The following is a 26015-nucleotide window of genomic DNA, read 5'->3' as shown; positions in this document are numbered from 1 at the left end:
AGTCAAGATAAAATCAATGGATATTTTTAAGCATCCTGTAGCTCTTTAAGCAAGGACTGTTTTTCTTGACATCAACTCCAACAAAACCAAAAAAATCAAATAAAAAATTCCACACCTTCTCTAACAAATATAATTGGCAGCAGTAACAAGATTTTGATATTTTGATGTGACTTAAAATGATCACTATCTAGACTGTGATGCTCAAAACCTAAAAGCAACATTATTTTCCAGGCTATGATGATACTGTGCTGTCCTATGTTGAGTTTAGTGGAAACTGTAATTCCCCTTAAATGAATTTTAACTGATGCAGAAAAGGTGGGTTTTTTTTTTTTTCATCTGTGGAGATTGCACTATCACAGCATTTTCTTAGGTTTTGTGCTGAACTGAAGGTTATCAACTCCATTGTGCAGCTTCACTACTTACTTTTAAGAGTCCATTTTCAATCTGGAAAAACATACACAACAACGTAAAGTAAAGGAAGGTCTTTATAGATTGGCAGATCTTTTTTACTGAACTTTCAAAAATACCAGGAGTAAGGAAATATTTGGGTATTGGATCCTTCATGAAGATGCAGCTGATACTCACCGCAGCGAAGGTTCCATTCCAGATTCGGGTGGACACATTGACAAAGTACTCTCCCCTCAGCATAACATCTTCCAGTTTGCATGTGATAGTACTGCATTTTGCATTCTTACAGTTCTTCCAGGGGAAACAGCAAGGAAAAGCAACAGCATGCATTAAAAATACACTTCATCATATGTTATTTTAGCATCTGGGTTTTTTTCACCCTGCTTTGTCATTCTGTGCATATAAATTAAATGCTTGCAAGCTAAGAACACGCACCTATCTAAGGCAGATGGAGTACGTGTGAGAACATCCATAGGCTGCACTCCTGCACTGTTAATGAGGATGGCCACGCCCAGTACAGCAGTGGGCTTGTCCTGCAGCACTGCAGCCCTAAGTCTTACTCACCAGTTCCTTGGAAGCTCTGAAGTTCTCTTTTGTGAAAGATGCAGAATAAGGTCTTTTCCCTATTCGCAATGGATTTATCTGAGCTTGACATATAACACCTCTGGCCTAGGAAAGACAGCAAGAATGCAATTCGATGACATCTTACTCAGGAGTTTATAGTCACCATAATATGTATTTCTGGAATGAGATGGTGGCTGTGAAAGGCTAGACTGTGAGTTAGGTAATGCTGGATACTTTAGGAAACTGAGAGACTGTATGTAGTTTTGGTCAGAACTTAATGGCTCTTGCAGTAATTCTCCCCCCTTGAGACTGACCTGAAGGGTTTGTCCCAATCTAAAAATTCATTTTTTTTCCTATAACCTTCCCAGGAGCTTGTAGAAGGACCTAGCTGAAGAGTTCCTGAGTCTTCATATGAAAAGTCAGCCACGGACCATAAAGATAATCCACATCAGATAAGTAATAGACTAGTGTACCGCTAAGATTGTGGTCTTCCCTTTCCCTTTATGGGGAAGGGACACAGAGAAAGAGCATAGATTCTCTGAGTCTCAGCCACACAATGAGGGAACTAACTGACATTTGTGGTACTGACAAAACCTCAAAACATAGCAGTTCTTTACCTGATCTGTGGTGACTGCAGTTAGGTACATCAGTGGGTTGTCTTTGCTGGTCATTTCTGGAAGAGAGATTTTTACAGATGCCATCTTTACTGGAATACTTCCTGTTGTGACCTGCAAAGCAAATAACTCACAATTAATTCAGGTAGCTATACTTACATATGTCTAAATTGTTTGATATAGCAAAAAAATCAGAAATCATGGATCAGTAAGGAAGATCTGGAATTTGCATCCTAAGACACTTGCTAGGGTAGTAATTACATTATACCAATAATATATATACCAGCTGAAAGTGTACTGCATACCTTCAGGTCACTGTCTATTTTCTTAGCAAAGCATGTAGTAACTGCATTAAATATATTTTGAAAAGCAAATATTCTGCTACTGCCAACAGGCTTGTCATTCAGTCCTTTAGAGTAGCAGTTACAGGAATGTAAATGGAACATAATTTAAGTTTCTTTCATGTTGCATATTTGGACCTAAGTTTTCCTAAGTTAGGTAATAAATGCTAATTCTTGCATCTGGTTTGAGCACTCAGCCCTTGCCAAACTTCAAGTTTCAAAGTCCAAGCGGCAAAGACTTGTTTTCCTTTATCAAGTCAGCAAAAGATATATATGCTCTGTGAAAAAACAGTCAAAGTTGGACTACAGTTAAGCATTAACCACCTTCTAAGTATGTAAACAGTGCAGGAACAATCCCTCCTCTAATCTGCTTGTGCTGTAGGTGCGAATTTCATCCTTAACCTCAGACAGTAAGCATTTATCCCCCAGCTATTTGCAATTCTTTTGCTTACTTGACTGATTCAAAAGCAGCAAAATCAGACAGTGAAATCAGGAATGTTTTTTCAGCTACATTTTGAGACCAGGGTACAGGAGGAGGTAAGGCACCTTCTCAAACCAGAACCAGAAACATTTACTAACCTTAACTGAAAAGTTGAACGTGGGGCCAATATCTTCAAAATTATTCACAGTGGAAGGAATGTTACGACCAGAGTATACTTCATAGAAGTTGATGTTGGCAAGCCTAGTTAACAACCATAAAACAATACATTGCAATTTGGCAGCTGCTTTGAAAACATATGTTACTGGATGTGCCTTCATGAAACAGGTCAGAAGTATAGTCAGAGGAAAAATCAGTCACTTGCACTGCTGTTTGAATTTTACAAAGTTGGTTACGAAAATACATGGTGCACTGAAGTCTGGAGCCGAAGTGAGCATGTGAAGGTAAAACAGGAGGGCTGTGTGGGACACAGGCTTTGCTCAGCCTGCTCCACCCTACGGTGTTTCAGGGCCATATTGCAAGCTCCTCTTCCGGGCACAAACTGTGACTTTCAGTGGTCTCCCTCCTCAGAAAGGGCCTCCTGATGGTCCCTCAGGTACATCAATAACAGCAATTACCAACAGACTCCAAGAGAGATCTTCGATCCTAATGCCACAGACAGGCTTGTTTCCACACTGCCTGAATGTGGAAACACACACAGCACCCCGCTTGTGCGCAAGGTACATACTGTGTAGCCCTTGGTCTCCTCTGCAGCTTTCTCAGGGAGGAAAGCTGTAAGAACTTCCACCACTGAGCAAATGCTCCCCTGTAATCAAAATAATCTTAAAAATTCTACCCAACTCCAAAACTGGTGTGCGTAGTGGTAAATGATGGGCCCCCAAATATTCTGAAACTGCTGCTGCAAGGCAGGTTATTAAACTCATCTTTTGTACTGTGGTCCCTATTCCAGCTCAGGTCATCATACACAGCCAACAGTTCTTGTAGGTGGTGGTTTCTGAATATTCATTTCATGAATTCATTGTTGCTGTGCATTTTTAAGCGGCTTCCCCTTTTTCAAATTTCTGTCATCTTTTGAAAAATCACTAGTTATTTTCTATCAGTCATCCAGAGGGACCTGGACAGGCTGGAGAAGTGGGCCTGTGAAAACCTCATGAGGTTCAACAAGGCCAAGTACAAGGTCCTGCACCTGGGCCAGTGCAATCCTTGTTTTCAGTACACAATGGAGGATGATGTGCTTGAGAGCAGCCCTGCAGGGATGGACTTGGGGGTGCTGGTTGATGAGAAGCTCGACATGAGCCGGCAATGAGCGCTTGCAGCCCAGAAGGCCAACCGTGTCTTGGGCTGCATCAAAAGAAGTGTGGTCAGCAGGGTGAGGGAAGTGATTCTGCCCCTCTATTCCTTTCTTGTGAGACCTCATCTGGAATACTGTGTCCAGTTCTAGAATCCTCAACGTAAGAAAGATATGGAGCTGTTGGAACAGGTCCAGAGGAGGGCTACAAAGATGATCAGAGGGATGGAGCACCTCCCATATGAGGACAGGCTGAGAGAGTTGCGATTGTTCAGCCTGGAGAAGAGAAGCCTCCAAGCAGACCTTATAGCGACCTTCCAGTATCCGAAGAGGGTTACAAGAAAGCTGGAGAGGGGCTATTTGTAAAGGCTTGTGGGGATAAGACCAGGGGGAATGGGTATAAACTGGAGAGGGGCAGATTTAGACTAGGCATTAGGAAGAATTTCTTCACCATGAGAGAGGTGAGACACTGGCACAGGTTGCCCAGGGAAGCTGTGGCTGCCCCATCACTGGAGATGTTCAAGGCCAGGCTGGATGGGACCTTGGGCAGCCTGATCTAGTGGGATGTCCCCGCCCATGGCAAGGGGTTGGAACTGGATGATCTTTAAGGTCCCTTCCAACCCTAACTATTCTATGATTCTACTGTTTCAGTGCATCCTAAATCACCAAGGGAGTTTCCAGGGCAGAATATAAGAGGTTCCAAGGGCATGACAGGAAGACCCATCTTAAAGGGATTTTGTCTGTCTGTCTCCCTCTGCCCACCCAGGTGTCTCTAAGAGGTTCACTTCCCAGGGTAAAGTATCCCTCTGGCAACAGCCCTAACCCAGCTTCTGCTGGGAGAGGAAAAGGCTGACACCAGGAGGTAGGTGTGAGCCAGTCTTTGGATTCAGAGGCAGGAAAGTGGTCCGTGCTGCTCCTGATGCCAATGCAGCTGTAGCAAAGGGGAAATCTCCTCTGTGCCACTACAGCTCTTGGTTCAAATAATTATCTCAAACCGCTAACAAGCATTTATATTTTTGGTCCACGTTCAGCAGATACGTCCATTATGTCCCCCCCCCCCCAATCCTGCTCTTTGCTGAGAGTTTGAGCTGGCTCATTTGTTCTTCTTCTTGCTGTTCTTCTTTTCTTTAGTTTTGATCAGTTTAATTCCAGATTTGATCCAATCTCATTACATTTCAGCCTAGAGGCCCAACCTTATTATACAGTGTATACTAATTATATTATCAAAATCACAAGCACTCTTTCAGTTTTATACCACTTCCATTCATGTGAACATCTGTAACAATTGTCCGAAGGAAACATGGATTTACACATTCCATAATTTTTTACACGTTAGATTATTAGAAGAACATAAAATTCTGCTGCTGTTGATTGAAATGAGAATTTCTTATGACTTCCAAAATGAAAATAAACTTTCACTCTCTTTTCAGCAGCCTTACTGAGCGTTACTATATTCAAGTGCCCTGGCAAAATGATAGTGACCCTTTGAATTATTCAACATACCTTGTGAAGTGAATTTCTGCATCATATCGCAACGGAATTGATAAGCTGACCTGATTGTCCAATTCTTGCTCTTCCTTACTTTCACTGTTCATAAAAACACATTTAAGTCAGACATTATATTATTTTATACAAATAAGATATTACTACCTAACTTGCTTCATACAACTATATGCTTTACCTCAATGCACGAAAACTTATAACTGCCTCATTCTGAAGATTTTTCAAGTTAAAATCAAAACTAATATCAAAGGACACCTACGGAAGAGACAAGGAACACAGCAAGTTAGTTGATGGTACAACATCCAGACGACTTACTGACAGCAACATCATTACTCCTAAGTGCAACAATCTAGATTTACCCTCTGTATCCAAATTCTCCATCAGTTTCTGTGTAATATTTCAGTAATTTCTAATACTCCAGGACTGCTTTGTTCTTGCTTTCCCCTATGAATTGGCACTGTTACACAGACATGAGCTACTTGCATTTTTATAGTGTGTATAAGTAGGTACAAGCTACAACAAAAAGTGTTCGGGATTGCTTCAGTTACATGCTTTTAAATTCTAGCTCTAACACCAGCTTTGTATTCACTCTTTTCTTTTGTTTTCCAAGAGGTTCGCTTTGACCAATGCCATTAAAAATTCAGAGCAAACTCAACTTTTTATATGCAATTAGGTTTTTTGATTTTGCTCCCCCCTGCCAGAATGTCATGTTTCTATTCTTTCTAGCAAGTTTCTTATTGCTCCAGAGGCTGAAAGCCTATTTCTATTCTGCCCTTGAGGAATAAGAGATTAAGTTTCATAAAACCATGCATACACTGAGATTTGTAGTATATATGAGAAAAAGGATATGCAATCAATCCCAGGGCTGTGTGGGCCACCCCTCGCCTCCAAAGCAATACTGCTTTCCTGGAGAGATGAGCTTCATGGAGAAGGAGAGGGAGCTACCCCAGTTGCATGCAGCAGGAGAGGTTTGATGGGAATTGCACTCAGTTCCCATGAGCCTACAAGCAATGCTCTCTCATTCTGCTATCCCACATTTACCCTCTAAGAGTTACAAAGCTACAGTGGCATTTGAAAAACTCTGCGTAGGGACAAATGCGCTTCAAGAGTGCTTAACCAGGAAGGGGGGGGGTCACAAAAGTTTAGCCTTTAGTTTGTTTCTTTTAACGCCTCTGAAACTCAAAGAGAAGTTAACAGTTCTCAAATCCTCAGTAAATGCAGACTTAGGGGAAAAAGACAATAAAAAAAGCTTCTGGGTATCATTCAGGGTTATTTAAATATGGTAGCTGTACCTGTTGTCCTGTTCTGAAAACAGGATAGCTTATTTGGCAAATGACTGTACTTTGCGCTGTTCCTGTCTGGCACGAGACTTCAGTCCCATCACTCTGCAGACAAAAGACAAAGAAAGACTTGTAGACTACAGCCAGTTATCACCACTTCAAAAAGATGTCATTAAGATGTACTGTCTTATTAAAAGCATCCCTACCAGCCATTTACCATTCATGAATTACGCTTCCCTCTGCCCCACCAAAAAAAAAAGCCAAACCACACATACATTCTCAGCTTATACTTTTCTTTCTGCTTTAAAGTAGGCGCATTTGGGGTCAAAAGCTTCACTTGCAGGCTGAAATACTTCTAAGGAAATGAGCTTTTAAAATAAGAGGAAGTCCTAGCTCCAGTGTGGTCTTTTAGCATGAGTGGAATGAGCAATTTTGCTGCACAACAGGACAGGGAGGTAGAAGGGCACCCTCAGCACTGTGTGAAATAATTCTGCCAGTTCATTGTTCAGGAAAATGCTGCTCTTGGACAGTGATGAATGCTCCTATCCATCCTCTCCCTTAAGTATAGGGATTGCTCTGGATTTCACCCCTAGGACCATCACGCACCTTACCAGTAGTGGCCTGACCACATAAGCCAAGCACTGAAATCTGTATTTCATCCTTCATTAATTGTTTGGGAGCACCAGTTGAGATTATATTATAGATTTACAGCATTCCCCAAAATAGTACGTATAACTCCTTTCTTTTCCCTTTTCTAAGACAAAATTTATTAGAAGAAGAGCTTCTGGTATAGCAATCATTTAAATCTGATTAACTGTCTAGCTAGAACACATGGCCTTGGCAGTAACACTGTTTCTAGATCCAAAGTCTGTGCTTTAAGGCCACATCATCGATGCTGCATGCTTGATTTATCAAATACAAATTCCCTGTGTCACAGCAACTGCATTCAGGCATGTTGTCAGGAGTCAAGCCGAAGATGTGGGTGCCAAGGCCTAAAGTGAGGAAAGGATGACTGAAATACTGAGGTGAGGTCAAACTCGACAGCTCGCCAACATTTATGCTGAGTTGGCAGTATCTCTCCTTGACCTAAATAAACTGATATGCCGAAGGGAATAATTCTGGTATCCAAGAAAATAAATTGCGAGAGAGGTTTGCACACACATTCTTTCCTGGGATAGGCACTACTAGAAAGAAAAAAAAGAAACTCAAAACTCAGTGGCAATAAAAGAAGCAGAGAGGTTGGGTATCACGTACTGGTAAAGACGATGAAGCAAAAAACAAGTTGTCTGAAAATGTAGCCTGGATTCTGGTGTTATAAGCATTTTCCTTTTTATTTCTCAATTTCACGTTGAACGTTAGTCTTCTGTTTTTGCTGCTGACAATGAACTGCTGTTTGCTGTTGGAAAATAAAGTCCATTGTTGTAAACAGAGGTACTAGAACAGCTGTGGATCATGAAAATGTGTTGCCTGTAGCCAACAACAAATAACAAGCACAGCAAGACATTTCCTACATTCAGTGCACTTAAAGGCTCTGCTTTCTAAACTCTTTGACATAAGAAACTATGACAGTGTTTCTTAAAACTGAATAGAATTAGTGTCTTCTCAACATGCAAGACTTTGACTATGTATGGTCAAAATCACTTTGCTGAATTTCCAAGGGCTCCAACCTGGTGGGCAGGTGGGCAGACAGTGAATGGCAGATCCAGATGGCAGTTCCAGGGAGACGCAGTCCTGTCTCTTTGTGTACTGTCTGCATATATCTGCATATGGACCTGGAATATGTGCTGCTGGAACGGCTGACCTCAGCTCCGCAGTGTCACAGTCTGCTGCATGATCCTTGGTCCTCCACACAGAGAGAATCAAGACAGCTGCTGCAGCCACTGCTGCTCTCCCAGTAAGCTTCCTCTCCCCACAGCTGCTAGCCAGACATGATTCTTCTGAATGCTCAGTGTTCTCCTCTCTAAGAATTAAAACTTGGATTTGTCTAGGCTGACAAGAGTCCTACTTCCATGTCTATGTCCCTGTCATACCTCTTTTTCCTTGATCAGTTATTTAGACAGAAATGCTAATGTTTTTATCCCTGTTGTTTCCAAGCAGATGTTGAACTAGAAAAGCATTCATATTTGGAAATGCAACCAAAGCCTACAGACAAACCAACTGGTGAAAACACCTGAACCCAACAATTCCACTACTTCGGCTCTGTCTTACCCATCATCTGTCTTCTGCTGAACATTAAGAACAAGGTCACAGAAACAAACTTCATCTTCACCACAGTCTTTAATAAAAGGAATCTACAAAAATGAAAAACATATCCTGAATAACAGCGCTCAACTTTAAAATTATCTACACACAGTAGAGTACAAACACATTTGATGTGAAGCACATTCTTCCTTTGCAAATAAGAAAATCCCTCCAAAGAACATTAGAAATTCCGACGTGAGAAAGTTAACACTCAGTAACATGTTAGTACATGTCAAATGATCTGTAAGAATGGTGCAGATAGGTTATTAACTCACAACAAATGTCATGTAATTGAAGGGGTTCCAGCTCTCTTTCATATACTCTTTTTATACTCTTTTATTGTAGGCTAAACTAACCTAAAATAGCTCATCTATTTTATAGTTCATCATCTAGAAGTTCACATCAACCGTAACATTGCTCAACCAACATGCTTGTTATGCCATGGCGTCTAATGCGTGTGTGTGTGTGAGCAAGCCCATGCAATACAGTCAAAGGTATAAAAGGAACCAGGGGACGTTCCCCAGGTGTCTGCTTTCAGCCCAGTGACTTAACTAGAACGTAAGTTTTTATTTGCATGTACTTCCTTGGTGTTTGTGAGGGCTGCATATTATGGACACGTGTATAGCCATGCATTTTTCAATAGCAAGTCCGCATACTTACACTATAGGCCACAGATGCAGGAGAATATTTATCAAGGACAGGGCTGGAGCCAGGATTTGCGAGGCCAATGTCAATGCGCAGACTAAGAGAATTTACTGCATCGGAAGGTTCCTGTAAAACACATAGATCAGATGACAGTTGTTGACACAGCAAGCAGGGTGACACTGCTAATTCTGTTGTAAACTGAGAATGCATAGTAAAATCATACCTGCTCTGAACAACAAGTAACAGTGCAAACCTTTGTTTCTTGACAAACATAATTCTGTGAGACTGTCTCACTAAACAACTTTTAGTGCCATTTCCATGATAAAACTTCTTTTCCTAGGATTCCTAGAGACGCTACTCACCACAGTTACTTCCAGGGCTATAAAACTTGCAGATTTTCTGCAGCTGCAGAAGCTGGTCCTCAAAAGCTGCCATCAGCTGACTTTCATTCTCACCTGGCTGCAGAAGTCAAACTCCTGTTACCTTCTGCCTTACCACCACAGAGAGCAGCTAGGCCTGAGTGAAACTAAACCACAACATACTTCATGTTGCCTCTGTTTCTTAGTACTGGATGAGTACTCTTCTAGCCTGATGGCTCGTGGCTCCATAATGGCACTACACGTGATCAACAATTGAAAGAGATCTGCACTGCAAAGCAGAGCAGGAATCAAAGTCTTCCACCCGACCCAGCATCATGCAAGGGACTAAAGGCAACCCTCAGGGCTCTGCACAGTCAGAGCACAGAAAGATGGAAACTTTATTTTTGTGCTCCATCAGAAAGATGGAGACTTTTATGTTTATTTTTTTCCTAGGTGTACACCTAGGGCTAGCATGCACCAGGAGTCTCCCCGAAATGCTGTTAGTTTGAGAGAAAACATTTACATGTATGTTTTGGCTCTTAAAGAAGAATCTACTCTGAGGGAAATTAAAATCTCTTGAAACAATGGAATATGGGCTCTGTGTTATGTCAGAGCTGAATTAATGCCTCTTCTATGCTTTTAGAAAGCTGTGCTGAATTTGACAGTTGTTAGTTTCTTTGAAATCAGAACACTACTAAGTATTTTGTAGTTGTGGGACATTTGAGAAACCTAAATTGTTGAGTACATCATGCCTGAAATTCCTCCTAGACATGTAAAATTCAATGTCTTCTGATAATTTTTGTCACATAAGTCAGCTTGCAATTGCACTTACCTGTACACTGAAGATATCATGAACACAATTCTCCTCATGACGTATCACAAGAGTCCTCTGCATGTACCTTTCATTATTTTCTTTGAACAGTCCTCTAGAAGTCACTCTAGAGGACTGGAGATCTGCATCCAATGTTGCATTGTACTTTAAATCTACAAGAATAACAATAATACATATTTTGCTGAGCATGACTGCCCACAACCTCATTACTACACTCAACATTACAGAGAGACCAGGCTTTCCAAACCACACTGAATATTTTCCCTTTTTTGTAGCTTGCTAAACACAGAGCAATCTCAAAATGATAAAATTTTCTCTTGTGTTTTCCAAAGCAGTCAAACAGGTTTAAATCCTGACGTAAGTTCTCATCCACAGAGAGCACATTAAACAGCAATCAATCTAGTCTCCACTGCAGATGTTTGAGCCTGCAGGTCAGGCAAGAAGCCAGTCAGCAGGGCCAGGATTATGCTAGATAAAGAGGCCTTGCAACTACATCCCAGAACTCTGAGGAGACTATAAATAATATCCATCTTCTCTCCAATCACATAATAATTTGTCTTCTTCTCTTCATATTATGACTAATGTACTATGAGAGTTCACCGTTATTTTATAGCTCACAATCATGAGTTCCTAAAGGCATTATACATTGCAGTCCAACTGGCGTTATCCATGATGGGTATGTTTAACTAAATAACTTCACGAGAGGCCAGTGCAGGTTTCAGAAATATGTGCTGCTCTTCCACCCCCCAAATAGAAGCACTTCTCCCTACTGACATCTACGCTGAGCCTAAGCATTCTTTTTCTTTTACAATTTCTTTTTCTCCTGAAAAGAGAGAAAAAAGTCTGCAGTCTATTGTTGAACCCAGCAAGATAAAAAAAATCAGCTTCTCGCTAATGAGATTTTTGGGGGTTTGTTGAACATTATGATATAGCTGTCCTTCATACTGTTAATTCCTCACTTTTCAAAGACTATGGGGCCCGTGACAAAAGTAGGTCTTGAAAACACTTTCTCAAGCATGTATTTTATACTGATTTTGCCTTTCTTGACATTCAATCTCGTATATCTTTAGCCTTTTCACTTCTCACTTAATAATGGACTTTTGAAGAAATTAACATGAGACAAGTCATTGAAATACTCTTACCCACTTGATTATCTCTCGTAGCAGGTCTAAATGTAGCCTGAAAACATATTTTGACAGTTATTTCTGTGTTCTTGTTCAGCAGACTGATTTTATCAGGTTTAAATGAGGCAATTATGGACACATTTGCAATACTTTGTGACCTGAAAAATATTTTTGAAGTGTACATGTGATTTTCAAGAGCACTGGGTAACATAGAAGTTGTTGTCTATTACTATCTGCAAATGTAACACCGATTCTCTTGATTCCCAACCTAAACATTTTTCAATGGCATTGGGAAACTTATTTTTCTTTGTTTATGAGTGCATTTGTTGATACAGTAGCTTTAAGTAATGACATTAAGTAACTTATCATGTCAAATTAATGGATAATCAATGTCTTTATCCTAATACTCTAATCCCTCCCTTAAGATAACAGAGAACAAAGCCATTGTCCTTTTTTCCCAAAAAGTAACCTTCTACTGCTCCTTTACAGAAGTTACTGATCTCCTCTGGGAAGGCAAAGAAGAGCAATTCTTCATTTTAATTAATACACTTATTTTTCTGAAAAAGTGATTTTTCATGTAATTAATCAAGATTTTGAAGAACAGTTTCAAAGGTACTCTGGACTTAAAAACAAACACTTTCATCAAAAGTTAAACTCATTAATCAGACCAAATGCCAGAGTGAAAGAAAAATGAACATTTTCATTAATCATATCTAAATAATTGCTGATACTTCAAGGAGCGTAATTTTCTTTAATGCAATTCCCACCAACACCAGCAGCAGTTCTGTTGTGGGTCAGAGGTCCAAACTGACCACTCCTTTTAATAATCTTGTTGCATTATGAAATAAGAAGCAATTCAGTGGTGTTTTTCTTCTCACAATGGGGAACCTCAGGTGAAAAGATAGCTGGCAGTTAGGAAAGCAAATTGCATTTTAATTTAGCTCTCCAAGGAAGTAGTGGAAAACACACAGTATCTAGGCACGCAGAATATCTGGGTTCTAAGAAGCCTTTATTCTTCATTTTGTGAAAGTACTCAGACTGCTCCGGCAAAGGCCGCATGCCAGAAAAGATGGGTTCCTTGCCAGAAATAGATGTCAACTCTCTTTCACTGCTCTCCGTCCTTACCCAGCAGGATAACTCTCTTCCCCAGATCACACAGTAAAGGTCACACAGATTGTGTGGGAAGTAGTTTCAACTGTCTCAAAATCACACTGCAGCTATTGAAGTTCAACCTGCTGTCAGAAATACTCTCAAGCAAGCCCCACTCCCTGCTGCTGCCCCTTCCCTCTGTACCATGTACCTGCACAAGAACAGCAGGAATGGGTGTCTCATGGCTCTCCCCACTCCTGCCCAGGTTGCACACAGCAGCTCCCGCTACCCAACTTCTCCCCACATGCCCTGGATTTGCTCTCCACCCCCACTGCATTGGCTTTCAATGCTTTGATAATATATGCTTAAAAGAAGTTTAGTCTAATGCTGTTTTTTCAGCTAGCTACCACAGCAGCAATGAGGCAATGAGTGTGTCAGCTCTGAACACACAGAATGGAAGAGCTTTTGGTTTATTTTGCTGTTTAATTAACTAAATGCTGAACTTGCATCTGAATCATTAAGTGCTTTCTTTCTAAAAGAGGTTTACCAACCATAGCAGAACCACATTTCCATCGGCACCAACTGATACGTCAGTAATGTCATCGTCATCTAAGTCTCTATGGCCATCTACTGATCTTCCAAAGAACTGGAGCCGTTGTCCGAAAGCAGAATCCGATCCTAAAATTTTCTGGGAAAAAGAGTTTGGTCACCAAGTTTGCCACAAGCGTGCTTAAGTTTGCAGACAGCAGGCTAAGCAATGAGGGATTTTCACAGATATTCCCAGTATATGCAATGTATTGTTTAAACAAAATGTTTTTGTGGATGTTTTCTCAGACAATTTTAAGCACATTTTCCTTCCCTGCTGGAGGAGAGAACAGACTAGATTTTTTTGTCTTGGGAGTAGATCAACTGAGTAGATCAACTATATGCCATCTGGTACTTACTGGACACCTTTTCCACCTCACGCTGAAAAACTGAAAGAGTAGGAAGCTTAACAGGACTTCTAACAAATACTTTCTGCAACCAGAAAGTCTGCATGGAAAGTGACATTAAAATCACCATTGTATTAGCGCACAGGATATGCAAAGATTCTTGAAAGTCTTTTCCTTTAATACTATATATTTCTAATTTACAGAGCTGTGATTTATGTGAACTTCACTGTTGTACATCACCCCACAAAACCTGAATAATGGATGTCAAAAAACATTTAAGAAATTATCTGATATTTTACACAGGCAACAAAAACTGCAAGAGGCTCACACGGAAGCTCTTGCATGTACTTTTCCTCTAAATGCTTCATTTATTAGCACCACAACATCTACAAGCCCACGCTTATAGCTGAACTAAGGACAGGCACAAAACTTGAAATAAGCCATGGAATAACAGTACTCATTCAAGAGGATGAAGCAGTAGCCAAGTAAAAGATAGAAAATCCTTCTGTTATCTTCTAGCAGATCTAAAGGCACCGAGTACTGAATTTTGCAGTTATTACCTGAGAATATTTGGTACGTATAGTCTTTTGAAATCCATTGTAAATATAAATTGCTCCAGAGTTTTGGTTTTCCAGTGGAGCACCTATTACAACATCATTAAAGCCATCCAAATCAATGTCTGCAAGTGCTGTGATTGCTGATCCAAAGCGAGCATTTTCTGACCCCTGTGGACCTTCCATGAGTTCTTGTCTGTCCAAAATTCCCTTTAGAAAAGAAAAAAGAAGAAAAAACAAAACCACATCTATAACTGTACAGGATTAGATATAAGAGCAGTATCTATGTGTATTTTTTCTTTTGTTTTCCAGTACGTTTCCCCCCAAACAGCTCAACTCTGAATTCCTTCTCCATTGTATTGCCCATTCAGTTTGCATTATGTCTCGGGGTCTTGGCAAGCATCACACAGCAAAATTAAAGCATGCTATGCAAAGCACTAACAGCAAATATAACCATATGTATGAAGCTTAAATGCTCTCACTGTCCTCATCTGACTGTTCTGAAAGTTTCACAATACATTGAAAAATGCAGTTTCCAGTTTTGGATTACCAGCTTTTATGCAGAGGGAATGGAAATTATGTAACTGGACATAATTCTTTGAAACAGAAATGGAATTTCCTAACTAAACTAATATAAAAAACATGTGTCCAAATGCTAAACTCCTGACCCCTCCAGTGCCAATGAAGGAAGAAAATTTGGAGATCTTTATAGTTAAACAATCACATTTACACTAGCTTAAATTCAACTGTCGGGCAAATAACATTCTCATCTTGAACCTCAGTTGTCATGCTGTGCTTAAAATACCTGACAAGTTATTTATTAAAAATTACTAGAAAAGTACTATTTGTACAACACTGACAAGTTGCACAAATCCAGGTTCTTTAAAATAATTCTTTCCTTATTCTTTATTACTAAACAATTTTAAACCTAACACTTGATAAAGGCTAAATGTTGTAATGATTGTCTTCCAGTGTATTCAGTTTTCAAAACATGAAAAACTAATCCTTCAGTTTTCTTCTCTTCATATCTTGTGTCTAACACCACAGTCAAGACCAATGTCAGCTGCCAGCAGTATCACTTCCAGAGCCTCCATCTACCTTGTTGCTCAGGATAATATGACTGTGAGCTGCTGCTGAAGACGATAGTCCTTCCTGTCTGTTTATTTGACTGTAATTTACCTAGTAAAAGGGCCATGTTCTGTTTCCACTGACAGATGGCAGTATTAATTTACTTTGCATAGCCAGACCTCCAATGACTGATTGAGAGACTGATCAAAAGTGCCAGAGGCTTCAGCACTGTTAATACAGATATTCTGAAAATACCTACTACAGGTCTTAGTAAAAACCACAGCCAACCATCAGACAAATAAGTATCTTCACTAAACAAAGGAGATAACATGAGTAGTAGCAGCCATCCAGCGAGGAAGTCTATGGAACAATGCAGAAAACCAGCAGAAAAATACTGTTAGGTGCCAAACAGGTTTGCCAAAATCAAATGGCCAACAATTAATTAGCAAGAGCCTCGAGCTAAGTTTTTCAGATGAATGGTCAACCTTGAGTTATATTTGTGTACAGTGCCTAAAAACAGGATCAGGGAGCTGGTTAGAGCACTGATCACTAGTAATGCCTAACTACTACCTTGCTTATTGACTCCATTTTACTCTTTTCCAGCTGGCTTACTCCCAGATTACACGCACAAGAAGTTCTGGGGAAAGTTTGCAGCTGCTCCTGAAAAGCAGAATGGGTGAGTTTGCACTTGGAAGGGCTCCATCCACGGTCCTCTAACCAGACAGGCTCAGCACCATTTAAGGCCTCTGTTATGCCACACCATGGGAGAACATGCTCCATTCCTCCTTACAAAAACACCACTTGCAGTATTTTTAACCCTTTGAAAAAAAAGATACATGAAATAGCAACTTTGAGGCCCTGAAAAGACCTAGGGCCGAAGGCTTTTTAGCATGGACGTGGCCAATCTGCTTTGAAAGAATCTAAGCAATGCTGGCTTGAGTGAGTTTGCTGCATCACTCAGTTGTTGGGCCAGGGATCGCTCCTCTGATCACTCTGTTTTAACAGAATGGACACTGCCACTAAGTACTAATCTTGTTTGGACCACGTTTTTTTCCTTTGGTACAATTGCAGTCCATGGAACAACAGTAAATCCCTCCAGCTGAAAATCAAAATACCAGCAAGTATTTTGGATGAAGAGGCCAGAAGCTGATTCTAGCTCTGCTACAGCGCCATCTTACCTTTGTGATAGAAAACATGTATACTCTCCCTTCCTCTTTCTTCAGGTCATTCATAAACATGGGCGCACCCACTAACAGCACATCTGTCACAGAATCCTTGTTAACATCCACTGAACATACCACACTTCCAAAGTAGGAGCCAATCTGAAATGAGTAGCAGCAAAGTCGTGTTTATACGTGCATTTTGCAAAGGATAATGTTTTTGCACCTGTTGCAGAAACTTATACCCAGAAACAGTCCATTACTAATGAATGAAACTGAATTGGAATGAAATTACTACATAACATACTCATGTCTGAAGAATCATATCCCTATGCATCCACTGTTTCTGTCCAGTAATTGCTAGTATGGCTTTATCACTTGGCAATAAGAATGCAGAGAATAAGCAATAGGAGGTATAAGTTTTTTTAGATTAAACTGTGCACGTGGAACCACCCAAACGTTCATTTATTCTCAGAATTGTCTTATAAACAAAACCAAAACAATCTAAACTCACTGCTCTTTTACAAATTGAGAAAAGGATAATGAGCATCCTAATCTCTCTTTTGATGCCATTTACGTCACAACTTTTTAGGCAGAGTGGAGCTCACTGTGCCAGCTATAATTGTTGACAGGATGATACATTAAACAGCTTTATATATTATCTTTTACCACTAACTGGATGTTGTCCTAAAATACTGCTTAAGGGTTACAGTTAACCTCAGTGAAATAGTATAGTGGCAGAGAAAAGTTCAAGTGGATTCTAAATCAATTGCAGGAAAGAGGAATTTTCAGAATTTACTGCTGTATCAATAAAACCAGGTATCTGCAAAAATCTGCATTCATGACCAAAATATACATGCCTGCTCGCCTCTCTGGGACTGCACAATTGCAATATTACCATTGCTGTCGACATCATAAACCACTACTCTGCCTGTGTAGTTGGATCTTGGTGCACCAGCAACAAAATAGACAGAGCTCTGGGTTGAGAGAACATCAGTGGAATAACCTAGGGAGAGAAGCCAATGTTTAATGTGTGAGACACCATTAACTACACCTCATCAGTTGGTAACCCATAAAGGCACAAAGGATGAGTTAATCTGCTACACTAGTTGCAAAGAATGATGGTTCCGAAATAAACTTAAGCCATCACATATGCATAATATCCACAACTGTCATCTGGAGAGAAGAATGACACACTGATAAAAAAGAAGCAGGTTCACAGAATAGAATGGACAACAGTTCAGCCTGTTCAGAAAATACAGACCACAAAAATGTCATATCACAGGAAAAAGAGTGCAAAGAGTATCCTTGGAATGTAGAAATAATGAGAAACAGGAGATGAATATTTGTGCCAGCCTTCAAACTGGGAAAGAACACCTAGCTTCTGCAAAGCCTGCAGTGCGTTTTCCCACAGCTCACCAAACCACAGCCCAGTGTACTGGCTGAAAACAACAAGCTGGGTTAACAGCTTGTCAGCTGAAGGGCTTAGGTTGATTGAACTTCTTTGAATGTTTTAATCCTCATTCTCATTATTCTAACATTATTTGCTTTCAGGAAACATCCTTTAATACCTGCAAATATTTTAAACATGTATGAGCACTATAAAGCTAGTGTTACCACATATTTCACATTACTGCGGTTTAATCACAGCAAATTTATTTTAACAGATGAAAACAAAATCAGGCTTTATAAAGACTATAGTTTAAGCTGAGTAACAGAATGCCAGTGCCTCGGCAGAATATGCAGGTCTTTAGCAAGGTGCAGGACAATGTAAGGCAGGACAGTCTAAAAGGATTATGCCTTGGTCATTACATATACCGGTCTCATTCAGATTTATGTTCAGTCACTGTTCTTCTACAGAAGGAACATCATGGGAGGTTAAAAGTTCAACAAGCAACAACAAAACAAGATGTTATTCTGCAAGCTAAGGCCACACATTCCTAACAAATACCGCCTACAGCCATTTGAAGTGAGAGGGTGCAATGCAGAATAGGGGCCAAGCTAGCAAGCTGCGAGGTGCTAGCAGCCCTTTGGGGTCCCCAAAACTGGTGAGAGAGAGCTAGTATGGAGAGCTCTTAGTGGAGGACAGAAGGAGGTGGAAAGGAAAGGAAGGAACAAAAAAGACAACAACATTGCCATAAAAAGATTAAGGCAAATACTATGGCAAGTGTCCTCTGGAGAAGGGCTGAAACGAAATTACCTGACTTTTTATGAATTATTCTAGAAAAGAGAAGGATAGAAAGTCTGAAGAGGTCACACATGCAAAAGAGCTGCTGCTCATTAGGTTAGGTTTAGATTTATTCCTTGTGTTGGATGTAAGTAATGCTAAGCCATAGGGGAAAGAGTACATTAATTGCAAAAATAGCATCTACTTAAATAGCTTCAAGGATAAGAGAGTCATGGGTGTGTAATGTAGCAGCATTATTCAGGGATGAATTACCAGAGCAGGCAGAAAATATCTCAATGAACTGATATGACAAACTGAGTGGCTTTATAGGGTCATAGTAATGCACATCAGAAAATATACAAGGTTTATAAAAAAGACCTCTACAGCAATATTCCTAAAACTATTAGCTGAACTGGAAAAGGCAAGTTAAAGAGCAAAGACAGACCAAATGATAGGAAGTCTTCTCCTCCATATCCATGTGTAATTGAGAAAGAACATACAAATATTAAAATAGAAGGTACCAATAATGATCAGTGTGATCCTCTAGCAGCTTTTTTCAAATCCCATGGCTTCTTTTGTCTCTGCAACAAAGGCTGATTTTTTTCTTCAGCTTACCAGATTGAAATGAGTAGAAATTTAAGAACACATTCGGAGATTTCATTCAATGAATTGCTGACCAGTAAATAAAATCTTTTTGGATGGAAACTTCTTTTCATATTCTCAAATGATTTAACAGGAGTCTGGCTGGATCAGAATTTCCCATTTCTTAATAAAGGTTTGATACATTTGCAAATTTGCATTTCAACCCCTTACCTAGATAAGAGCTATGATTTCTGTCCTGTAGAATTTTCTCAAACACATCGCTTGGAAAGGTGGTGACTCCGTCTGAAGACTCCTGAACTACTGTTCCACTCCAGTCATAGGCCCCAACTGCACCCAGAAGCAGAACATCCTTAAAAAAATAAAAATCAACATTTTAGAACTACCTATTTCAGAAAAAGCATGAGCAGAGCTGATATTACTATACATAATTTCCTGCATTGCTCTGTTTAAGGCAGTGATGTACAGTCTAATAACTGCCAGCAGCTGACTGGAGCTGCTTATAGTTAGCCCCTGCATGCAAGATGCATGCAAGATGCATTTACTGCCCTATTAAGAGAGATTATTAACTCCTCTATTGCAAGAGGATAAGTGACTGCTTTAGCTCTCAAGCACTGCAACCCAAAGTATTTATTTAAACAGTGATAATTTCCTAGGCCTGTCCACCCAGGGGTAGGCCTTGCCAAGTCTATGCTTTTATGCACTCATGATCCTCAAAAAGACTGAGGATCAGACAAACAAAACTGTAAGAAAAAGCCAAAGCTCCCTTTTAACCAACGAAAGTGCCAATCACAGCACACAAAAGCTGATGACAGAATAAAAATTGCCGCCTTCTAGTGTACTGTAAGGAAGTATCACTGAGAGAACAGTTAAAGCAAAAATCTAAATATGGCTTACTATACAGAATATTTAACATAGAAATACTTCATCTTAGACTTGTACACTAAACATAGTTTAGTTTATTCACATTATTAAAGTCCTCTGCTGAACTGAGATACTGTTATAGAAAACCACAGTAAAAATATTTTTCTGAAAAAAACTCCAAATCTTTCTTAATTTTTTTGCCATTTCCTAGCATCAGGTGCTTGGTAAATTAAAGCTTCAATTTCTGCAAACACATGGGATTTTTAAACAATTATTTCATTTGCCTTTAAGGGCTATGAGAAAGAAACAACCTTCCTGTATATATTGAAAGCTGCTTGAACCACACTTGAATTTTACAGAGAGGAACTTATTTGGGCAACATAATGTTTAAACTGGTTAGCAACAAAAATATATCTGATTTATTATTCTTTCCAGTTTCTAAGCAAAATATGCTTTAAACAAGTATTAGCTTTGTAAGTATTAGAAGAATTCAGATTTGACTTATTTATATCTTGGTGACTGTATAGAAATATAGCAACTTTACAATATGTTTTCAATTCTTTTGAGTTATTCAACTACAAAATATTACCTTTGAGCAACTGAATTTTTGTTACATGAACTCAGAAATCATGGAAATAATTGGATTAACATGTCTCAAAAACAGAAAAAACTATTAATCAACTTTACATATTGCTTTATATTTTTTTCTTATTGGAGATATACATAATTTTTAGAAGTAATTTTTATAAAAAGATTATAAATTGGTATTCTCCTGCTTGTAAAAAAATATCTTAAAAATGGTCATTCAGTTTTATAGTCTTTCCTTGTCGCAATTCTAAGCATTTACTTCTAGTAATGACCTCTATTTGTGTCATTAAATACTTGAATTTGCATACCTTTTTTTGTGAGTAATATGCACTGAAGCCCACCTGTGACATTTCCATTTGGAACGTATCACCTTGATCTGTACCTGGTAAAGAAATATTCACATATGGTTAACCCTATAGAATCATACAGGAGATCTGATATTGCTGCCTTGAAGTGGAGCTATTATGGACTCTAGGTTTTTTTCCCAAACCCACCAATTCTGCTGAAACATTTCCAACATTTACAAACAATGGAAATCTGAGCATTAGTAAAATGTAGAATATTTGGAGGATTTGATGGCAAATTGGGAAGACGGAGCTATAAAGCTCTGAAAGAAAAAAAGGCAGAAGATGATAAAAAAGATGGCTTGAATCAGTCTCCACAGCGTTGTCACTGTGGCTAATCTCTTTTCATATTACCCAGGAAGCACTAATAATACACTGAAATTAGCAGCTTTAATGACTATATGGTCACAACTTTCAAATGAATGCTTGTCATCATATAGGACCTAGAAAACTATTGTAATTCTTGTGAAAACTTCTGTGATATGCAAGACTTTTTCCTAAGCCAGATGTATGGGACTCACCTAACAGGAATTCAATAGGAGTACAAAAAATCCAAGAGCGGGAGCTCACCTGATTCCCTTGACTTCGTTAGCAGCCTGGGTCTGGTAAAGAATAGATGGAAGTGAAATAGAAGGGAAGATTTCATCCTGAGTGCAGGAAGGCTGAAGACGCAAAAAGCCCCTTAGGGAGGACAGAGGGCAGGTCACAAGTTTCCCAAGTATGGCCTAAATTTGACTTTGAAAACCTGGCTTTTGGGGGACAAAGCACCTCTGAGCCACTCCTATATACCTTCCTCCAGGCAGTACATGGATGACTGTGGGTGCTAAGTATAGAGCCTGGTAGATACCACACAGATGGCATTATTGTAGCTTTTCAGCTCTGCAACCAGTAACCTAGTTGCTTTGCAAACTCACACTTACTCAGCATTAACAGAAAAACATGGGTGAATCTGACAAGCTTAAAGATATCTTTACTGTTCCAGTGGTAAAAGCTCCGAATACATTTGGACGCATATGGACAAGCCCTCAGTGAATGCCAGAAGCTCAGGACTTGACTGAAGTTTTCAGCAGCTGGGGAATATATCCCACAAACATCAAAAATCAACTTGAAGCTGAGACTTAACTGAGTCTGGATTAGCTGGGGGAATACCTACGTGAACCAGAGCCCTCCTGGGGATCAGCCTGCAGCTCCAGCTGCCCCTCGATTTCACTGAACTACACTAAGGTGAAGCTAAATAAAATTAGTTCAACAGCTGGGAGAATATGACCTGATTTTGCAGATATATTATTTTACCTTCTATACTAAAAATGCGCTCTCCAAGTGTTCCTGCTTCTTCCAGTAGTGCAGCCTCAGATGACACATTAAAGAAATACTTGTCTGTTGGATGACTAGCAATTCCTTTGATTTCTTTAATTAAGTTTTTAGTATCAAGTTCGTTCCTGATTAAGTATCCCAAAACCTTGGATAAAAGAGAACAAAATGAGAGCAAAGGAAATGACAGTGTTACTCCATTTCCTTCAGTATTATTTGAGAAAATAGTCTATATACTTAAAAAAAAAGTTTACCTTCATTCATACTATTGAATTGTTTATCAGACTGCATACAAGGGAACATTTAGACAGGGAAATACATAAACCAAGCCAAAGGAGAAAACAACTGAAATTGCTCAGGTAATACTGGTTTTGCTTATTCAGCCAGTTAAAGACAGCCAATATTTCACCAATTCATAAAGATTAATTTTACCTAGTTTCAGTCACACCAGTGTTAACAACGCATGCATTATCTACAGCTTATATATAGAACATGAACTTTCATGTATACACAACAAAATCTTTCAAAAATTGCAATATACATATAATTATGATGTTACTTACAGCAATGCCAAATCTGGTTATATTGTCTTCATTGCATTTACCTATCACAGTTTTCAAGCTGGACCCATCGTGTGATTCACCGTCTGTCACGACCACCATTACTTTTGTGGCTGTTGGGCGTCCTCCCGATTCAGGTGAGAAGGCAAACTGTCTGTTGTAAAACCTTGGAGTTATCACATGTATAGTATTTCTGATAGAAATGTACATGCTGAGGAAGACAATTTTTTTTTTGTACATGTTTCTGAATCAAAAAGGTCTGTTGCAAGAATTATTAAGGTTTTATGACATCAGAGTAGTCAGAAATTGGCTCCACTAAATTCATACAAAAGGGGAAGAGAATCAAAAATATGTTCCTCAATACTATTATGAATATTGACTCCATCGAAGGCCGAGTCTGTACCTACATGAGATTTTCAAGGACATCCGATTCAGCATATATTTTGGCCTGGAGTCTTGTTCTTGATTCAACTGCAAAATATGATCTTCCTATCGAAAAACATACCTGGTTTGTACATGTATTCATACTCATGGTACATTGTGTTAAGTTTTTTTTTTTTTTTTTCCCCACGCTGCTGGTGCTGCAGCAACAAACTGACAACAGACAACAGAACAAACAGGAATGTTACTGGTCCCACTGAATCCCTGGATAAATTTTACTTCCTTCAGTGGTTTTGTATCTTTCTTAAAAGCTTGTCCATGGTGTCTGATGCACTGCCACATTTAGACATCTGTGACAATCCAAACAATTCTGTTGGGTACCAGAACTACTTTAGTGTAGAGTTTAACCCAATAGTTAAAGACATGTTTTTCACAGAATCAGAGAATCACAAGGTTGGAAAGGACCCATTGGATCATCGAGTCCAACCATTCCTAACACTCCCTAAACCATGTCCCTCAGGACTTCATCCACCCGTTCCTTAAACACCTCCAGGGAAGGCGACTCCACCACCTCCCTGGGCAGCTGTTCCAGTACCCAATGACTCTTACTGTGAAGAATTTTTTTCTGATATCCAACCTGAACCTCCCCTGACGGAGCTTCAGGCCATTCCCTCTTGTCCTGTCCCCTGTCACTCGGGAGAAGAGGCCAGCTCCCTCCTCTCCACAACCTCCTTTCAGGTAGTTGTAGAGAGTAATAAGGTCTCCCCTCAGCCTCCTCTTCTCCAGGATAAACAACCCCAGCTCTCTCAGCCGCTCCTCGTAAGACTTGTTCTCCAGCCCCTTCACCAGCTTTGTTGCTCTTCTCTGGACACACTCCAGAGCCTCAACATCCTTCTTGTGGTGAGGGGCCCAGAACTGAACACAGTATTCGAGGTGCGGTCTCACCAGTGCTGAGTACAGAGGGAGAATCACCTCCCTGGACCTGCTGGTGACCCCATTTCTGATACAAGCCAAGATGCCGTTGGCCTTCTTGGCCACCTGGGCACACTGCTGGCTCATGTTCAGTCGGCTGTCAACCAGCACCCCCAGGTCCTTGTCTTCCGTACAGCTCTCCAGCCATTCTTCCCCCAGTCTGTAGCGCTGCATAGGGTTGTTGTACCCCAAGTGCAGGACCCGGCATTTGGCCTTGTTAAACCTCATGCCATTGGTCTCGGCCCAGCAGTCCAGCCTGTTCAGATCCCTTTGCAGAGCCTCCCTACCCTCCAGCAGATCGACACTTCCTCCCAGCTTGGTGTCATCTGCAAACTTGCTGAGGGTGCACTCAATGCCTTCATCCAGGTCATTGATAAAGACATTGAACAGAGCTGGACCCAGTACTGAGCCCTGAGGAACTCCACTTATGACTGGCCTCCAGCTGGAGTTAACTCCATTGACCACCACTCTCTGGGCCCGGCCATCCAACCAGTTTTCAACCCAGAAGAGTGTGTGCCTGTCCAGGCCAGAGGCTGACAGTTTCTGAAGCAGAATGCTGTGAGAAACTGTGTCAAAGGCTTTACTGAAGTCCAAGAAGACTACATCCACAGCCTTTCCCCCATCCAGTAGTTGAGTGATTTTGTCATAGAAGGCGATCAGGTTAGTTTGGCAAGACCTGCCTTTTGTAAACCCATGTTGACTGGGCCTGATCACCCGGTTCTCTTGCATGTGCTTCATGATAGCACTCAAGATCACCTGTTCCATGACTTTCCCTGGCACCGAGGTCAGACTGACAGGCCTGTAGTTCCCCGGATCCTCTCTGCAACCCTTCTTGTATATGGGCACAACGTCAGCCAGCCTCCAGTCTAGTGGAACTTCCCCAGTCAGTCTTGTTCAGCAAGTCTTGTTCACATGTCCCTATACCCTTCTGCATGGGGCAATACAAATGTACCTGAAAGACTGTGCTGGACACTGTCAGCCTCCTCAGAGGCTCTAAGGACACTCCCAGTAGGAATGAAACTCAGGATATGCCTGTTGCCTTGTAAGTTGTAAGGTAAATTAGAGCAGCTGTACAGTAATCAATATGTTTTACCTTGCGTTGTCAATGGCTTTGAAGGTATTAGTCAGATCTCCTCCCTTCTGATACGTTCCCGCCATTGCTTTAACAACCTCAGCCTTTGTTTGATAGGTATTCAAGTTGAACACTACACGAGGATCATTAGCATACTGAATTAAACCCACCTACGCAATAAAGAAACTATGTTAGGTTATGACGGACTACAATAGTTACATAGAATCATAATACTTATTTGTCAGGTTGGAGTAAAAGATCTGCAGATGCGCATGGGGTTATAATTTTCCTTTTACACAAATAAAACCAATTAATATTAACACATTTGGAAAGCAAAGAGAGCTAAAATACTCTTGCACCTTATATAATTTATTATGAACTACAATATGTTAATGCAAACAATCCGAAATAGTAGGCATTAAATGTTTGTTTGGTTACTTCTGGAAGAGCTGATGGATAGCAATAATTTACGGAGCTCTGGAAAATACAAGAAAATAGTAAAAATTCTACAAAGCTGACAGCACCTCAATCTGATCTTGTCTAAGGAAATCCTAAAGGTTAGTTATTTGACAGTGCTTCAAACCCTATTTATTTTTAATACAGATGAAGCTAAAGACATATGCTAAGATGTACATTTAGTACATGAAAGAAAAAAGAGCAGGAGATGCCAAAGGTGAGGTTCAGAATGGACTGAGCAGAAAGCCTAGCTTTTAAG

The 26015-nt window shown here is 40.1% G+C and overlaps 2 protein-coding genes across 4 annotated transcripts in view; one reads left to right on the top strand and one right to left on the bottom strand.

The window, feature by feature from the left end:
* The window catches only part of MOCS2 (molybdenum cofactor synthesis 2), a 43533-nt gene extending 21482 nt beyond the window's left edge, over positions 1-22051 (top strand). Inside the window, exons 6-7 of one of the 2 annotated variants that reach the window (XM_054053564.1) lie at positions 15885-15957; positions 21987-22051. In XM_054053564.1, coding sequence (XP_053909539.1) covers positions 15885-15957; positions 21987-22036 — 123 coding nt within the window. In that variant the 3' untranslated portion in view covers positions 22037-22051. Of the gene's footprint in view, positions 1-8534; positions 8562-15884; positions 15958-21986 lie in introns of those variants that run through there. The other variant, XM_054053567.1, reaches the window with a different exon arrangement.
* ITGA2 (integrin subunit alpha 2) overlaps positions 1-26015 on the bottom strand; it is a 67762-nt gene that overhangs the window by 9153 nt on the left and 32594 nt on the right. For both annotated transcript variants that reach the window (XM_054053555.1, XM_009555854.2), the window contains 21 exons: positions 25322-25470; positions 22879-23029; positions 22298-22463; positions 20969-21042; positions 19422-19560; positions 17302-17447; positions 16460-16603; positions 14220-14423; positions 13279-13415; positions 11657-11796; positions 10515-10666; positions 9339-9449; positions 8646-8728; positions 7692-7833; positions 6450-6542; positions 5336-5412; positions 5158-5241; positions 2507-2609; positions 1590-1700; positions 973-1077; positions 586-699 (listed from right to left, as the gene is read on the bottom strand). In XM_054053555.1, coding sequence (XP_053909530.1) covers positions 586-699; positions 973-1077; positions 1590-1700; positions 2507-2609; positions 5158-5241; positions 5336-5412; positions 6450-6542; positions 7692-7833; positions 8646-8728; positions 9339-9449; positions 10515-10666; positions 11657-11796; positions 13279-13415; positions 14220-14423; positions 16460-16603; positions 17302-17447; positions 19422-19560; positions 20969-21042; positions 22298-22463; positions 22879-23029; positions 25322-25470 — 2625 coding nt within the window. The remainder of the gene's footprint in view (positions 1-585; positions 700-972; positions 1078-1589; positions 1701-2506; positions 2610-5157; positions 5242-5335; positions 5413-6449; positions 6543-7691; positions 7834-8645; positions 8729-9338; positions 9450-10514; positions 10667-11656; positions 11797-13278; positions 13416-14219; positions 14424-16459; positions 16604-17301; positions 17448-19421; positions 19561-20968; positions 21043-22297; positions 22464-22878; positions 23030-25321; positions 25471-26015) is intronic.

Source organism: Cuculus canorus, chromosome Z (assembly GCF_017976375.1).
Source record: "Cuculus canorus isolate bCucCan1 chromosome Z, bCucCan1.pri, whole genome shotgun sequence".
NCBI lineage: Eukaryota > Metazoa > Chordata > Aves > Cuculiformes > Cuculidae > Cuculus > Cuculus canorus.
Note: the sequence above shows the minus strand (reverse complement) of the source record. Positions and strands in the feature narration are given on the sequence as shown.